The sequence below is a fragment of the Stenella coeruleoalba genome (assembly GCF_951394435.1).
Source record: "Stenella coeruleoalba genome assembly, chromosome: 2".
In the NCBI taxonomy this organism is placed as follows: Eukaryota; Metazoa; Chordata; class Mammalia; order Artiodactyla; family Delphinidae; genus Stenella; species Stenella coeruleoalba.
In genome coordinates, this window is record NC_137147.1 from 170,064,755 (window position 1) to 170,082,479 (window position 17,725).

At 38.6% G+C, this 17,725-nt stretch overlaps 2 protein-coding genes across 21 annotated transcripts in view; one reads left to right on the forward strand and one right to left on the reverse strand.

Moving 5' to 3' along the window:
- The window catches only part of PIP4K2A (phosphatidylinositol-5-phosphate 4-kinase type 2 alpha), a 485,936-nt gene that overhangs the window by 333,685 nt on the left and 134,526 nt on the right, over nt 1-17,725 (reverse strand). For 4 of the 20 annotated variants that reach the window (XM_079913292.1, XM_079913291.1, XM_079913308.1 and 1 more), the window contains one exon: nt 71-185. The exons of the other annotated variants lie outside the window; for them this stretch is intronic. The gene's annotated coding sequence lies outside the window, so the exon portion shown is untranslated. The remainder of the gene's footprint in view (nt 1-70; nt 186-17,725) is intronic. 20 annotated transcript variants of the gene reach the window in all.
- The window catches only part of ARMC3 (armadillo repeat containing 3), a 90,364-nt gene continuing 75,191 nt past the window's right edge, over nt 2,553-17,725 (forward strand). Inside the window, exons 1-2 of the mRNA XM_079913326.1 lie at nt 2,553-6,038; nt 14,358-14,475. Coding sequence (XP_079769452.1) covers nt 5,991-6,038; nt 14,358-14,475 — 166 coding nt within the window. The 5' untranslated portion in view covers nt 2,553-5,990. The remainder of the gene's footprint in view (nt 6,039-14,357; nt 14,476-17,725) is intronic.

Consider the following 17,725-nt stretch of genomic DNA (forward strand, 5'->3'; position numbering starts at 1 on the left):
TTGCATCTCATCATGTATGTGGTGGAGTGACTGGGGACCAGCGAGGAGAGAGACAAATTACAAAGATTACCTGGGTCATCCTGGAGAAGATGGACTGAAGCCAGGAGAAAGTTAGAGGATGGGAGACGTGTCAGAAGGCTTGTTTGATGAAATCAAGCAAAGGATGGTGACACTCTGTACCCAGGCTATGGGAATGGAAAAGTGAGAATAAATTCAAGAGACTTTTAAGGGAATCCAAATAACTGCATACGAGGGAGAATAAGTCTAGAATGACTGTCAGACTTCATGCTTGGGTATCTAGGTGGGTGGTGGTACCCCTTGATAAATAGAAAAATGTTTATATTGGGAAAATAATGAGTTTAGGTGGTAAACACCTGTGGACATCCAGGTGGAGCTTTCCATAAAAAGAAGGATACATGATATAAAATATAGGTAACCAACAAGGACCTACTGTATAGCACAGGGAATTATACTCAATATTTTGTAATAACCTATAAGGGAAAAGAATCTGAAAAACAATACATATGTACATATATGTATATATGTGTATATATATATATATATATATATATATATATATATATATGGGAATCTCTTCGCTGTACCCCTGAAACTAACACAACATTGTAAATCAACTATACTTCAATTTTAAAAAAAGAAGGCTATATGAGCCTATAGCACAGTACTGGAGTCTGGTGGGGAGCTATATATATGGCATTTGAAGTCACAAAAATAAGTAAGATCACCCTGAAAAAGCTATAATATAACAAGAGAAGCAGGGACAGATCCTTGGGAAATATCAACATTTCAGGCTGTACAGAAAGGACCTTAAATAATGCTTATGAAACTAGGAGGATCAAGGAAACCCAGGAAGGTGTTTCAAGTATGAGGTATCATCAAGAGTGTTATTTGCAGCAGCGATGTCAAAAAAGATGAAGTCTAAGTAACAGACAATGGATTTGGGTAGTTTTAGTGGTAGGACCAAACCAGATCCTATGGCTTGAAGAGTGAATGTAGGTTAAATATGTGGAAGTATCAAATGCAAGCTACTTTGGGGGAAATTCATGGTCAAGAAGAGAAAGAGAAAAACAGAATGATAGCTAGAAGGAGCTACAGGTTCAAAGGAGGCTTTTTGTTTTTTGTATGAGGCAAATGAGAGACTTCACAGTATTCATATACTGAAGGGAAGACAGAGAGAGGCTGAAGATAACAGGAGTGTATTATTCAAGGTCCAATCAGGAGATGGAAATCACATGTTATTTGACCATACAAAATCTAATATAAAGAACTGTTAAATATGTATAAAGCTGTTTATCAGGTAACTGAAAAGGTAAGAAGAGGACATAAAGAGATAGGAAAGAAGCAATTGTCAGAAGCATCTAACACTCTTAGGACTGGGAGGCCAACGGAGACAGGTAGCAGATGGAGTTCAAAAAGCCTGAGGGGAATTCAGGAGAGGGAGAGATTTTTTTGCTAAGATCAATCAAAGAGTATTTTATGAAGATGGCATTGGAGCTGGGCTTCATTATGCAGAAATGAAAGAATATTCCAGAAGTTGTGCAAGTTGCCCATGACCTGGCAAATGGTGGATACTTAATAAATATTTGTTGAATAGATGAAATGATGAAGGAACAGAGTGAGCAAAAATCTAAAGGAGAAAAGCATGGAAAAATTTGGGGGAACAGTAAGTTTCGCTGGGGCTTGTGTTTGGGACAGGGGCGGGCTGCACAGATAGAACTGGGTGGGGGGCAGATGGCTTTGAAGAACAGGCTAACGAGCTTAGACTTTACTTTAGGAAGCCGCTCAAGTCTGAGTAGGGGAGTGAGATGACTAGGGCAATAATTTCCGGAAGGTTGATCTGTGGTACCAAGAAAGCACTGGAAAGAGAAACCGAAACCATCACTTAGAAGGCAAAAAATGATGACCTAGACTGGGGTGACAGTAAAGATTTAAGAGAGGGAATAGACAGGGGACAAAAAGTGGAGGGCGGATTGCTTTAAGTGCTGATTGGCGTTGGGGGAGGAGGGGGAAGGGAAACGGAAGTTCTAGGCTATTGGGAGAAATGGCAGAAAGAGGAAACAGGTGTAAGAGGAGGAGGTTCTGAAGGGACATGATACGTTCTGTGGGGACAGACTGGACACCCTCGTGCATGGAAAGTTAGCAATGCAGGTCTGCAGCTCGGCGGAGTCCGGGCAGAAGGTGGCGATTTGGAAGTCACCTCACAGAGACTCTGGCCGAGGCCTGTCGCTGGGAGAACGCATCCGCACCTCAGAGTATGTGAATCCATAGCCAGTCCTCCGGCCAGCTGCTGAGGCGGCCCAGCCTCCCGATTTACACTTGTCTCTAGGGCTGGCCCTCAACAACTGGAAGGAGAGGATTCCCAGTGTTTATCCTGCCCCGAAGCCCGGGACTTACGTACAGAGGTCGCACACGGTTCCTCGGGTACCTACCTCTACTCGCGAAGGGGAATGGAGCGCCTCGGGAAGCCGAGCGCGCGCTTCCACTGACGCGGCGCACGCGGGCGCGCATTGCGCAGGCGCGGCACGCTGTCGCCTAGCAACCAGGCACAACAGTGGACTAGAGACGCGAGTTGGCTGCAGCCGGTGCAGTTGGCCAGGTCTGAGAAGCCGCTGCCCGGCGGGATCTCCCTGCAGGTAAAGGCGGGAGGGCGGCTGCACCGCTACCCCTGCGGTTTGAAGAGAGACCCAGGGTAGAGGCCCCAGTAGCCTTTGGGGAAGGAGACAGTGCCCCGCGTGTGGGGGGCATCTGGGGCAACTGAGGGAACACCTCGTAAGGACCTGTGGGTCCCTGCCTTACGCCCGCAGTGTTAGGCTGTGGTCCCCGTGGATTTCATAAGTGTGCCGGCCGCCTCCTATTGAACAAAGAGGTGACAAAACTGAGGCCCAGAGTGAGGATCTGAGGGTCTAAGATTCCGTTACTTGACTCTGAGCAACTCAAAAAGTGGGCCCCCAATTGTTCTAGCCCTTCTCAAAATAAATCTCGTTAGAAAATGTTTTAAGATCGCATAGGCTGAAAGTTCACAAAGAAGATCAATAAATTCGTGAAAAAATGTGACTCCTTTCCAATAACCAAGAAGATGCATATTCAAAGCAGATTTGTTTTCATGTCCAATGCCGTGAAGTTCATACCTTTTCACCTAGTAGTTATTTTACTACTAGGGATTTCTCCTAAAGAAACAGTTGCAGATGTGGATGAAAATTTTATTGTATAAGAGTGTTCATTTGCAGCCTTGTCCATAATTCCAGAAAATTGGAAACAAATGCTCAACAACAGGGGACTGGCTAGATGGTGGATTTTAAAATATTATTTTAAATGACATGCTGATCCACTAATGATGATTGAAGCAATAAATGGAGAATGAGATTTCATGAACTTGTCCATTAGTTTAAGAATTTAGTAAGAAAATGGTCCCAGGAGGGAAGTTGAGAATAGCAGATAGAAATCCAGGTAAGATGGTAAAATCACTATAGAAAATACACAAAAAATGAGCTATATCCAAATAGTGCTGATCTCCCTGAACTTATTTCTGAGTGATTTTTTAAAAATTCCATATTCCCTTCCTTGTTTTCCAAATTCTCTGTAGTGAAATGTTCCACCTTTATAAGTGAACAGTAGACACAGAATTATACACTTAAAAATAGTTAAAATGGTAAATTTTATGTGATGTATATTTTAGCACAATAAAAATATCAGTGGGCAGGTGGTAAAATAGTCAAGGAAAACAGGTTTAGTTTGCTTCAAAAAGTCAGAGATTTATTTTCTTAATTTGACGTCTCTGTAGCTTTAAAGGGAAATGAGTCTTTAAAGAATAAAATAAGGTAATTTAGTTGTACCACGTTGATTACAAATTTAAAAAAAACCTTAGGGTCATCTCTGGGGTACACTGCCCCTGGACTATGTCTGCTGTGTATTTTCTCCCCTGTTAACTGTTATATCCAATATGGTAAAAACAAAAACAAAAACAAAAACAGGGGCTTCCCTGGTGGCGCAGTGGTTGAGAGTCCGCCTGCCGATGCAGAGGACACGGGTTCGTGCACCGGTCCAGGAAGATCCCGCATGCTACGGAGCGGCTGGGCCCGTGAGCCATGGCTGCTGAGCCTGCGCGTCCGGAGCCTGTGCTCCACAACGGGAGAGGCCACAACAGTGAGAGGCCCGCGTATGGCAAAAAAACCAAAAAAACCCAAAATGCTTCCTACTTCACCATATTGCCAAGGGCCAGTTCTCTGTAATCCTGTATGTTTAGGCTATTCCAGCCTCTGTATTTTTCAGTGTGCAATTACTCAAAACCACTATCCTGAAATGGGAAAAATAAGTTCCTGAGTGAAAATCAGATGACTTCAAGTAACTTTCTATGAGTGTAATTTACTTGCTTCTTGAATGTTATTCATAAGGAATTCTTTTGTAAAGCAAAGGCTGCTATATCTTGGAATTGGTTATAAAGAGCTGTGAAATCTCTTTTTCCTAGAGAAATCACAGGTCAGATTTTCATCTGTCCAGAATAGTCTGTGTGTCTGCCTGAAACATTATAGGCACAAAGTCTGGGATCTGTGTGCTTTTCAAGTATCTGTGAAAGAAAGATATTTGGGGTCTGAAAAAAAGCATTTGGTCTAAAATATGAAAAGAAAATTCAAAAATATTAAGTATTTTATTAATATTAAAATTACATTTGAAAACAATTTTCTTATTTTGCAAGAATTTCCAAGTGTACAAACTGATGAGTCATTTCAAATGCAAAATTTCAAATCTTTTTTATGATGAAAATTATATTTAACAGGGGATGTGGGTGTATTTTAATGTTTTAACATATTAGGTATAGCATGAGGTAGTGCATAGCATAAGCTTGCCCAGGCCCTCAAGGATCTTGAAATTTATGTGACTTCAAGTTAGGGACCTGGAATAGATGTCTTTCAGAAGTCACTATGAGTTTCTATGAACATGTGGCTTTTTAACTTATGTGATCAATTCTTGGAGTTGCTGTTGTCCCTTGGCAAGCCATCTGAACTAACCCTGACATTGTAGATTCTCTCCAAAGATTTCCTACTTCCCAAAATTTTCTTGAGACTATTGTAATTACCTTGAGACTAGAATATACCATCTGAGATTGCCCTAATACCAAACATAACCCCACAAACTCTCATTGGAGAAAACATGAAAGATTTCTAGGGTTATTTATTTATTTTTTGCGGTACGCGGGCCTTTCACCGTTGTGGCCTTTCCCTTTGCGGAGCATAGGCTCCGGATGCGCAGGCTCAGCGGCCATGGCTCACGGGCCTAGCTGTTGTTGTTGAGATTCTCAATTACTTTTTTATTGAGCTATGGAATACATTAGAGAAAACATTTTTTATATGGAATACATTAGAGAAAACATTTTTTTATATGGGAAAATGACACAAATGTTCACTTGGTAGATCTTGGATATCATTCAGAAAATAATTACCCCCAGGAACAACAGAGTTAATGATTTTTATAAATGTCAAATGCCCAGTATGTACCAGACCCTATTCTAGGTGCTTGGGATAGATCAGTGCAAGAAAGCATACAGAAATCCCTCCTTTTGTGGCAGAACATTCCTGCAGATCTCAAAAGTAATTTAGATTTAGTCTCCCAAGCCCTACACAAGTGAGCTATAAGCATGGTAAACCATTACCTGTTATGTAAGTAAAATTTATGTCATTTATGTCATTAATGTATTCTCCTTCTTTCCAAACTGGAAGCCAGGACAAATGCCCAACAATCTTATCAATAAGTTCCTTTAAAATTGTGAAGTCTGGGATGTAGGTAACATATTTGTATATGTATTGCACATATTTGTATATGTGCAATAATTTCTACATATATTGCCTAGTTTCTTTTTAGGTAAAATTTAGAGGACGAAGTACATCTCCTCCTAGGAATGCAGGTAAGTGAGAGATTTGTACATATACAATGTACAAATGACATTTTAACCATTTGTGGCATCTTTTTCCAGAATGGGTAAAAAGATAAAGAAGGAATCAGAGCCCCCTCCCAAGGATGTGGTAAGTTTCTGATTTGAATACTAGCAGCATGTTAACAACCAGTTTTAAAAATAAACTGTTGAAACAGTTTGGCATGTACCAGTATATACATGAGTGCACGGTGGCAGAAGTCCAAAGTCTGACTAATGATAAGATTAGTCAGAGAAATCTAACATTATGTAAACAAACATTTACAACATTGTCATTACTTGATTAGCACAATTAGAGAGTAATTATTGGCTTTTCCAGTATGTGGATGGCATGTTTATAAGCCTAGTTAATGAACAAATAGTTTTGGTTTGTTCTTTCAAATACTTTAAATTTACATTTGCCAGTCTCTCATTAATGTTAATTATCCAAATGAATTTTAAAAAATGACTGGAAGTTATGCTATAGCTATTAGGTATGTACGTGAGGTTGTCTTAAGATGACTATTTGGACATTAGAAGTCCTGTATTTTCCAATTCTATGGAGAGAAAAATCTGTGTTCATCACCTTTTTCTCTTTCCAGTGCTTGAATAATGCATTCCCCACAACACAAAACCTTGTCTCTCCCTTTTAAAAGCAGGGTTCAACAATGTCCAATAGGTTGGTCATTTGGGACAAGGTGATCCTAGAAGTTGTAAAATAATTTAAAGTGATCATGGTAAATAAGCATGGATCATACAAAAAATTACTTCCATAGCGGTAGTGATTATAGAAGTAACAAAAATGTTTTATAATAAAAACTTAGTTAAATAAATTATTCCATTTTGATAAAATGATGTCACTGAATATTTGATAGCATGGGAATATGATCACAATATTTGAATTAAAAAGCTATGATATAAAGAGGAAAGAAATTGAGTTATTTGTAGTGAGGTGGATGGACCTAGAGTCTGTCATACAGAGTGAGGTAAGTCAGAAAGAGAATAACAAATACCGTATGCTAATGCATATATATGGAATCTAAAAAAATGGCACTGATGAACCTGGGGGCAGGGCAGGAATAAAGACGCAGACGTAGAGAATGGACTTGAGGACACGGGGTGGGGTAAGGGGAAGCTGGGATGAAGTGAGAGAGTAGCGCTGACATATATACACTACCAGATGTAAAACAGATAGCTAGTGGGAAGCAGCCGCATAGCACAGGGAGATCAGCTCAGTGCTTTGTGACCACCTAGAGGGGTGGGATAGGGAGGATGGGAGGGTGATGCAAGAGGGAGGGGATATGGGGATATATATATACATATGCTGATTCACCTTTTTGTACAGCAGAAACTAACACAACATTGTAAAGCAATTATACTCCAATAAAGATGTAGAAAAAGAAAAAGAACCCATCTGAAAAAAATGGAAACTCACCAATTTTTGGTTTCTGCTATGCTTACTGGGATACTGAGTTAATCAGTTTATAAAAAACTACTATTCTTGAACTGTAGTTGTTCTACGGAAAGTGGAGATACAGAACCTATTCTAATTACAAAAAAAAAAGCTATGATAAAAAATTAAAGCAGGGTTTTATTGTCTCTCTTTAAAGTTTATGAACTACTGATTATGTTAAAAATAGAAAATGTCCTCAATTTTCAATTTAAAAACTTATTTTGAAACAGACATTTGGTGTGGTTGTCTTCAAATAAAATGTGAATGGGAAAAAATTGTGTATAGTCAAAAGACTCGCAGGATTTTACTGTTTGAAAGAATCTGAAGTTAGTGCAGGAATTTTCCTAACAACACTGGAACATTGTGGTTACAAATGTGACCTCTGTCCCAGCTCTGCCTCTCATAAACTGTTATTTTGGTGAAGTTGCCAAATTTGGCCAAGTTATTTCAGCCTTTTTTTTTAATCTCTTAAATGAGAATTGTCATGTCCAAGTCATTTTGGTTGTTCTATCGATTACAATGAGAGTATATGAAGTTCACAGTGCCTGGCACATAGAAAACACTCGATAAATAAGATCTGTTGCCTTTCGAATTCTTTAGATTCTGCTACACACACACACACACACACACACACACACACACACACACACACACACACACACACACACACACACACACACACACACACACATATCCCTATATAACTTCTGTATGATCCTTCAATGCAGCTGGAAACAGAGGCTACAGAAGACCTGTCTGCCCAGGTCTAGGAAAGCTTTGCAGAGAAGGTCACTGTGGTCTCCTGATATAGATCATCAGTCTGGCTGCTCTCCTTTGGACATACCCCTAAAATGTTCTAAATTCTCTTAATTTTTCACTGCATCTTATTTGCATTACCCTTCTTTTTGCTGCAAGATAGCATTATTGACATCCTATTACTACCAGAAAGTGGAGTCATGAACACAGTACTTGACGACAAACACTTTCTGATTAAAATTAGAATTAAGGAACTATTAAACAATAGATATATTTGTCTAATACACTCTCCATAATTTTATAATGTCTTGCTGGTGTTGTCCTCTGTACTCCAGTCCTTGAGGAGCACAATCAAGGACTGAGAAACAATTCCAATCCTCAAGTTAACAAAAATCTAGCTTTTGCTTCCTTGGGTCACAGCAGTCTTGAGGGCAGCCAAAGGCATGTGTAACAGTGACCGTTGCTCTCTGACAATCCCGAGGATCCTTCCATCCTTCCCCTGCTCTGATTTTATGTTAATAAAGCTGATAGAGTAGTATTAAAGTATCTAACTGCTGTTCTGTCTTATAAATTCTAATACTTCAAAACACTATAGCACAGTTTAAACTATCTGAACTTGGAATTTGTTCCGAGGTATACCTCTTCAAAGTCTGTGAAAGGTTTGTTGTACAAATTAGAAATAAAAACCAGATTTAAAAGAGGGATATATAAGTGCTTGAGAAAATAAACTTTTCTGTGTCAAGTCATGGCAATTTGCTTCTTATATATCTCCTAAAACATTGTTTCCAAAGATTTTTATTTTTATTAGTCTTTCATCTACTGGTTAAAATGGGTAACGGGGACAGAAAAAAAAGAGTGTTTGGTGATAAGGTTAAAACAAAATGCTCCCTTTGCTTTTGTTAGTATTCTCATTGTCAAAGCATACACTAATGTGTGCATTTATGGTTTATTATTCTCCGTTTCTTCTCATAAAGGAGAACACTAGCTAAGAAGATGCCTAAATGGGGGGAAGCTATGGCTTGAATAACCAACACAACTATATTATGCTTTCCCAAATCAATTCCAAGTCTGGCTGAAAGGCTGTTTGTGATGCTTTAACAAAAGGCAGACTTTTTCTGTGGACTGATTGCACGAAAGAATTATTAACAGAAACAACGTTAGTAGGCAATGTTTGGTATAAGGCATGATATTCGGTAACTGAGTATGGGCTCCAGGGTTATACTGTCAGAGTCTGAATCCTCACCTCATCATCCACCATCTGTGATCTGGGGCAAATCTCCTAACCTTGGTATTCCCCAATGAGGATGTAATCATGTCCACTGCATACCCACTCACAGCAGTGGGGCAAGGTTAGAGATGTAAAAGATGCTTAGAACAGTGCCAGGCATTAGATAAGAACTTAGTAAATGTAATTATTAATGATGTAGTTGAGGGTGCTGTCCATCATTGTACAAAACTGTTGAAGTTTGCGTGAACTGTCCAAGGAGGCAGGGGTATCGGCTGTGAAAGCCCATCCGGCCACTGAAGTTCCCAGAGGCCTAGAGCACAGCCATCACAATTCATGGTCAGGTCTTCGAGTTTAAGAGCACGGAAATTTTGTTCTCTTATGTTTCAGAGGCAGTTGAACTTTAGTGGGTAAATCCACAGTATTTAAACTCACAAGAGACTATGATTTGGCCTTGGAATCTTAGTGGTTAAGTATCAAGTCAACTGAACATTTATGTTAATGGGTCAACGCCTTCCTGCTAGGTGCATACAGGGAACCAGCATGGTGGGTGTTGAATCAGAGGAACGAGCAATAGTGGAAACTGCTCCCTCACCTGGGCAACCAAACCCAGTTCCCTGGAAGAGTGGGATGTCCCCAGGGTCTTGTTTTTCTGGACCCTTTTCATCAGCCTCAGAACTCAACCTTTAACTCTGTCATAGACTGCCAAAACTGCCATAGACTTTTTTTCTAGGAATGAAGCCTCTTAGGGACTTTATTTTCCTATCTTTCTCCCTCATCACAGATGTATGTATAAATAACGTACATATACAAAACTGTATGAATAAATATCGGCTTGCTCACCTTGCTCTAAAGATTTGCTATTTTGATTCAGGTTGTAAAGCAAATGAAAGGCCATTTTAGCGGTTTTCATTTTAACCTTTACCCTTTTGCAGATTTTAAGTGCTGTCTAGAGAGTCTGTACTAAAAGTCCATGCTCGAGTGGTGCAGTCTACTTCCTTCTGTTTATCTGTCTCCCTTTTCCTGTGCAATTGGCTTCGTGATCGGAGACCACTGACTTGGTAAACACATTCCAGCAGAAATCAAAAAAGCCTTTTATTTGCACTTAACGGCAGCATAAAAATCACTCAACTCATGATTCATCTCTTTTCACTGAATTCAGCTTTATAATTGTATGTTCCTTTAGACTGGTGCTGTCTATGTATACAGTAGCCACTGGCCACATGTGGTTATTTACATTTAAAATAACTAAAATTGTATTAATTAAAATCAACAATAAAAAATAAAGGGAAAAATTCCGTTCCTCAGTCTCATCAGTTACACTTCGAGTGCTCAGGAGCCACATGGGGCCTGTGCCTGCCGCACTGGACAATGCAGGGTCGGAACATTTCATCGCAGTTCTGTTGGGCAGCCTTATCCTAATAGTCTTATTTCCTTAACAGAGGTAGAAAAGCATCTCTACAAGTCTATGGCTTCTCTAATTGACTGGGTTTAAAACTCAAAGCTTAGCCAAAACGCTTCCCCTTTCTTTCATTCTCTTTGTAAATAATTTTAGTTCATCGTTTATTCAGTACAGAGCACGAAATTACAATTTCACAACCAGCTTGTTGGTGACTGACTATGAGTTCTTCATGGGAAAGCAGATGGAATCTGTAATTACAGCACAGGATTATATATTTAGTCATGTGGCATTCTGTTATAGCTATCATTTTATTCTCGGCGCCCTTTTTAATAAAAAATTACTATAATGCCGCAGGCTCTGTAGGAGAAACACATGTCATGCCAGGTTTCTCCACTGTCTGCCAAACACTGGTATTTCTCCTCCTTTGACAGCCCTTACAGTGGTAACTCTCACGGTCTCAAAGTTCCTCTTAAGCTTCTTGTACCCCCATCACCTTTTTCTTAAGGATGACCAGAAGATATGGCAAAATACTGAAGTGTTTTCTGAACCACTGAAGGAGCATTAAAAGATATTTAAATGTATTTCCACCTACCCTGCTCCTTTGAGAATTGTAGCCATTCTGTGGAGATCACGAGAAATCTATGCTTCAACATAGTTTTTTCATTCACGTGCTAGTAAAATCAGCTTTAAAAATACTGAAATATCAGACGTCTCTGAAGTGGAAGTTCTAAAATGGAAGGAAAGGTAACCAGCCAGGATGCTAGGGAAACTGACTTAAGTGGAAAAGGTGATCTAAGGCTTTGATTCTCAAGGGTTTGGTGGTGGGTTGGGGGCCTTACAAGGGTAGGATGGTGACTGTGGACTCTCTCCCTGTAGAATGCACACCAAAATTTCTGCACATAATTTCAGAGAGACAAGCTGTCCCTGGAGCCCACTGATGGCTCCGTGAACCTCAGATTTGGAATCTTCTTTTCTGGCATCAACAGACAGTACAACAGTTAAGGCACTTCAAGGCCACAAATATAAAAAAAGAAGTTTCCAGAGGCACTTTAATATATTTCTTTATAGACATTTATTGAGGATTTCCATATATTGGGTATTGTTCCAGGTAGTGGAGATAGAGAAATAACAATCTTTTGTCTGAAGAAAGTCATTCATTTACTGGACAAATATTGAGTACATACTATATGCCAAGTATTCCTTTACATCCTGGGCATATAGATCAGGCCTCAAGGCAACTTACATTCTAGTGGCGGAAACAGTCAATTAACAAATAATGTAATTCAGGTAATGATAAGATCAATGAAATTTTACCTGAGTTTTGTTGAAAAAATCTAGAATTTTAATTCCAAATCATTATTAACTTTTTTCCTTATTATGTCGTCATTACTTCAGAAATCCCTTCTTAAGAATTACACTGTGATTCAGACCATCATTATCATCCAGTTTAAATATCAATTTATCAATTTATTGATCCACCACTACTGTGTTTATATTTTGTCCTCCCCAATCTTGGCTTAAGTATTTGCCAAGTAATTTGTTTACGTGTACAGTTGATATACTTGTTGAGTTTGTGAATGCCTGAACATGTCTTTTTCACGTATGAATGATAACTTAGCAAGGTATAAATTTCTAGAGTCACAATCCTTTCCTCTGAACTCTGTTGATTATCCTCAATAGAGGGCTGGTGAAGGGAAGGTCTAGGTCACTTGCTGAGGCCTCATCTTTCCTTATTTTTCAGTAATATTCTGCTTCCTATTACATATTTTCTATTCAGTCAAACTCCTATTTTATCCACCATAAATGCAGCATTCATTCCCATTTTAAACCTTCCTGGTGTCATTTTTCCCATTTGAATATCCTTCTTCCTTATCTCAGCCTACCCCATTGTATCCATTCTTCAAATCACATCTAAAATTCTACCACCACCGCGGACCTTTCTCCATTTATCCCAGCTCAAATTAATTCCCCCTTCCGCATCACAACATTTATTGTCTCTGCCATATGTTTTTGTACTTCATAGTATCCTAGAATTTTACATCTAGAAGAGATCTAAGAGATATAATCCAACTCCCTAATTTTTCAGATTAAAAAAGATGCGGTTAGTGAGCTAGTGATGACTCCAAGTGCTCTGGCATTCTGGGGCTACCCTTTAATGCCTATCTAAGATGTTTCTCAAGCCTCAATCACCGGGTACTTTTAATAGTTCTTCCTTAAAATTTCTCTGAATTTCCAGGCCCTTATGCTCTCCTGGTCAGCGTTGCAGACAGCATCCTAGCCATTGCTCTAGGCTCTTCTAGAGGCCGTTTTTTCTCACTGGTTCATGTCACTGGAACCCGTAAGTGCAGCAAGCCTGGTGCATATGGCAGACTTTTACTGATGAATTGTCTCCCAAAGAGTCTAAGAGGCTTGAGACTTTGATAACTCTTTCAGCTTCTAGTACAGAGCTAGACATGCACAAACAACAGCTTCAATTTGGATGTTAGATAATGCTGTCCTAAAATCCAACAGCCATTTTCCCTCCAAGAGGTATTTTTATCCCAGCCACATCCTTTCGGGTCATTGCTTACTGCCATCTTCTCTATCTTTACTCTTTTAACCTCACACAGTTATATCTCCTTATTCAGAATAATCTATCTCTCCATCCTCTACCCAAAACTGAACATCAATTTTTGCTATGTCTCAAAACACATTAAGATGTCCATTTAGAAAGGGCCAACACAAAGAACCAGGTAAAGCTTTGAAATTCAATTTTTTTTTCCTTTAACATAAGCAGAACCTCCTCCTCCATGGTCTCTGGAAATGGAAGAAAAATAGTGTAATAATTTGTTTTCTCCTTGACCAAACAAAACCCACGGGGGTCATGCATTTGTTATTGTTCATTTCAGCTCCACATGAATTCTCAGGATCTCACAGCAAGGCACAGGACTTCTTAGAGTCCTATACTTTTTCTTTATACTATATTACCTTTTCCCCTGTTCCAGATTTTATCCAGTTTTACATTTTGTGATATGCTGTTATCTTTTGCTTTTTAGTTATTTCACATATGTAATTCCTGCTTTTCAAGAGAGGGTGTAGTGGTTAGAAAGCAAGTACTGATCACTGAGACTGTCAGGGCATCTAATACATGCAGGTTCTCAAGGATTCTTGTGTATTGGCTGAGAACTATACTAATATATGTTATTTTATGAGCATCTATTATGTGCCGGACAATGTGCTAAGTGATTTACATACATGATCTCTAATCCGCTCCTTAATCCTTTGCAATAGGTATTATTATACCCGTTATTCAGAGAAGGAAACTGAAATTCTAACAGCTTAAGTAACTAGTTTGGTTCCCCATGGCTAAAATGAGAGACTACACCTGCCGGATTCCAAAATACTTTGCTCTTCCCTCCATACTCCAGGAATTCCAAAGCCGCCAATGTTGACAACTGTGATAGTTTTTAAATAAAAATTTTACAGTGCACTTTGTGGGCAGTGACCACATCCTTCTTGTAAGACTATGCTCTCTTTAAGTTTCAACACACCACTCATGTTTTATGTGCTTTTAAAGCTTGTATGTGGCTCTGATATTTTTCTCTTTGAATTCTAGTTTGATCCCTTAACAATTGAAAGCAAAAAAGCAGCAACCGTGGTGTTAATGCTTAATTCTCCAGAAGAAGAAATTTTGGCTAAAGCATGTGAAGCCATTTATAGATTTGCTTTAAAAGGTTTGGATTTTTTTCAGTTTATCTTTCTATTTCATTAGTTTCTTAAAAATACTTGCTACATAATGGGCACTTTTCTCCCCAGTCTTTAACTTACTTCCTGTCTGATGAATTCTTTCAATCAGTATATCATTTAATGCATCACCTGAAAGTAACATATCTCCCTATGTGCCTAACCCAGTCTTAAGGAGCAATTTAGTCAATGGGTAGAAGAGTCATTTTGAAGGCTTTATTGCAGTTTAAAAAACTGTAAATGTCACAGGAGCTGAAAGAGCTCCTAAGGATCAAGGCTGGAATAATTTGAGCAACAAAATAAACAAAGTATTGGATTTATAGCCCGATAATTTATATTAAAGAAGAAAATAAATATCCATAAGTCTATACAGACAAATAAATGATTGAATAAGTAAATAAATGGGAGAGAAAAGACAAATCTCCAATGCAGAAGGATCCCAATTTATGCGGATACTCTGCCCTTGAGGAGGTGGGATGCAACTTCTATTCTTTAGGGGCTGTGCATAGTGACATTTTTCCAAAGAGTGCAAGATGGACACAGGGGGAAAAGAGTAAGTTTGTAGCAGAGAAACCTGACAAACACTTCCTCTGCCAGGTGATCGAAATCAACATCAACAGAGATAAGTCATTTGATAATAAATGCCCTTGACATGACATAATGAAAATGGCATTTCTATGTTATTTTCCCCAAAACCTATAGCCCCAGTCTAAATATGATTTAAAAAAAAATAAAACAAATTCCAATTCAGGGACATCCTCCAATTACCTAACCAGTACTCTCAAAACTGTCATAGCTATCAAAAACAAGGAAAGTCTGAGAAACTCTCACAGCCAACAGGAGCTAAGGACACACAGTGACTAAATGTCATGGGGGATCCTGGATAGGATGCTGGAACAGAAAAAGAAAAACTAACAGGAAATCTGAATAAACAGTAGAATTTCATTAGTAATAACATATCATTATTGGTTCATTAACTGCATCAAATGTCCCTACTAATGTAAAATGTAAAATAATGGGAAACTGGGTGTGGGACACATGGGAAGTATCTGTGTTATCTTTGAAATTTTTCTGTAAAACTAAAACTGTTGTAAAATATAAAGTTTACTAAAATGTTGTAAATGTTACAAATTAGATTCTGTTGAAAGACTTGTTCATAGAGGATTTACAAACATAAGAGATAGTTAGTTACATTTTAGTTCATTCCAAGTGGTGATAAAATCAGACTTTTATTATACTGTGTAACATTGAAATTGGAAATATTTGAAGAGTTTAGTGTAGCTTGGTATTTTTAACAAAACCTTTTTAAACTAAAATGGGAGCAATTTGATTTTAAAGAAATGGTACTTTAAAACATTGTTTGGACCGCCTGGAGGGGTGGGATAGGGAGGGTGGGAGGGAGGGAGATGCAAGAGGGAAGAGATATGGGAACATATGTATATGTATAACTGATTCACTTTGTTATAAAGCAGAAACTAACACACCATTGTAAAGCAATTATACCCCAATAAAGATGTTAAAAAAAAAAAACATTGTTTGGGGGACTTACATGAGAGAACAACAAATCATTCAATTAGCAAATGGTAAAATACTCACCTGGCTAGTCATCACCATCACCTCACTCTAGTCATCGTTGGGAATTCTGATAAAAACCAGAGTGGTTCTGGAAGGTATGGTTCATGAGTAGATTGTGTAGAATACTGGGTCAAATTTCAGGGAGATATTGGATCATGCATCTATAGCACAGAGTCATCACATGTCATCTCTTTTTATATTGTAAGTCTCATGTTCAGTACTAGCAGTATTTTCTGAAATATTTTCTTAAGTTAAATGATGGGACTTTGCCTTCTTGCCAAGATGAAGTAAGGGGCCAGATTTAACCTCCTTACCAGAACAAGTAAGAAAACAGAAAAATATATGAAATAAGAGTTGGCAACACACTGAATATCAGGCCATTGAGAAACAGGAAACAAAGGAAATTAGCCCTCTGATTGCCCCAGCCTATTGATTTCAGAGAGTTTCCAGGCCACAGCCCAGGAAGGGGTAACCTGTGCAGAGCCTGGTGGACTCTCTGAGTTGAGACGATAGACCTGAAAATCCAGGAAGATGAAGGCAGCAAGTTTTCAGGACAGAGTAACAGAGAGGAAAGAGTTGCACAGAGAGAGAACTCAGGAGGTCTGTAAAGGCTCCCACTCAAGTGTTCAGCTTGATCCACATGTGTATGTGTGGGGACTACTTGAAGTCACACAAAGCACCCAACAGGATCAGAGGTAACAGTGCCTAGTGCTCACACAGGGTCAGAAGTAGTGCCTGTTCGCATCAGCCAGACTGCAAAACCTCAAGATTCATGGAGAATTGTGCAAGTACACAGAAGGGTCTTGCCTCAATAGTTAGAAACAATTAGGCCTAGATTGAGCCCTGTTCTAGTACTATCAAATAAATATTTTAAAAGCAAACCTGAAAGGATCAAACTTTCTCCAGATAACTGTGTCCCAGAACAAACTTCAAAGGTAACAACAATATCCATTGCCCAACTAGGTAAAATTCACTATGTCTGGCACCCAGTAAAAAGTTACCAGGTGTGACAAAAAGCAGGAAAATACAATGCATAATGAGGATATAATTCAATTTGTAAATCAAAACTGACCCAATGTATGTGTAACTTGAGTCTCTGAATAAAGGAGTGAGGAACAGAATAAGTATTTCAGAAAATAATGGTTAAAATTTCCCCCAATTTGATGAAAACTCGAAGCCCCCAGATCCAAGAAGCTTAACGAAACTGAAGCACAATGAATATGAAGAGAACTACAAGGCACATTATAATCAAATTTCTTGAAAAGACTGATAAAGAGAAAATCTTAAAAGCATCCAGAGGAAAAAAATGTTACATTCAGGGTGACAAAAATAAGGATGACAACAGATTTATTATCACAAATGATGCAAGGAAGAAGTCAGTGGAGCAATATCTTTAAACTGAATCACTTTTCTGTGCACCTGAAACTAACACAACATTGTAAATCAACTATAATACAGTAAAAGTTAAAAAAAAAAAAAGTACCGGAAAAAACCCCAGAACTCTCAACCTAGATTTCTACACCCTTCAAAAATATCTTTCAAAAACGTAAGTGAAATAAAGTCTTTTTCAAACATTCAAAAACTGAAATAGTTCACTGCAAGCAGACCCGCACTACTAATTATATTAAGTAGGTCCTTCAGGCAGAAAGAAAATGGCACCAGATG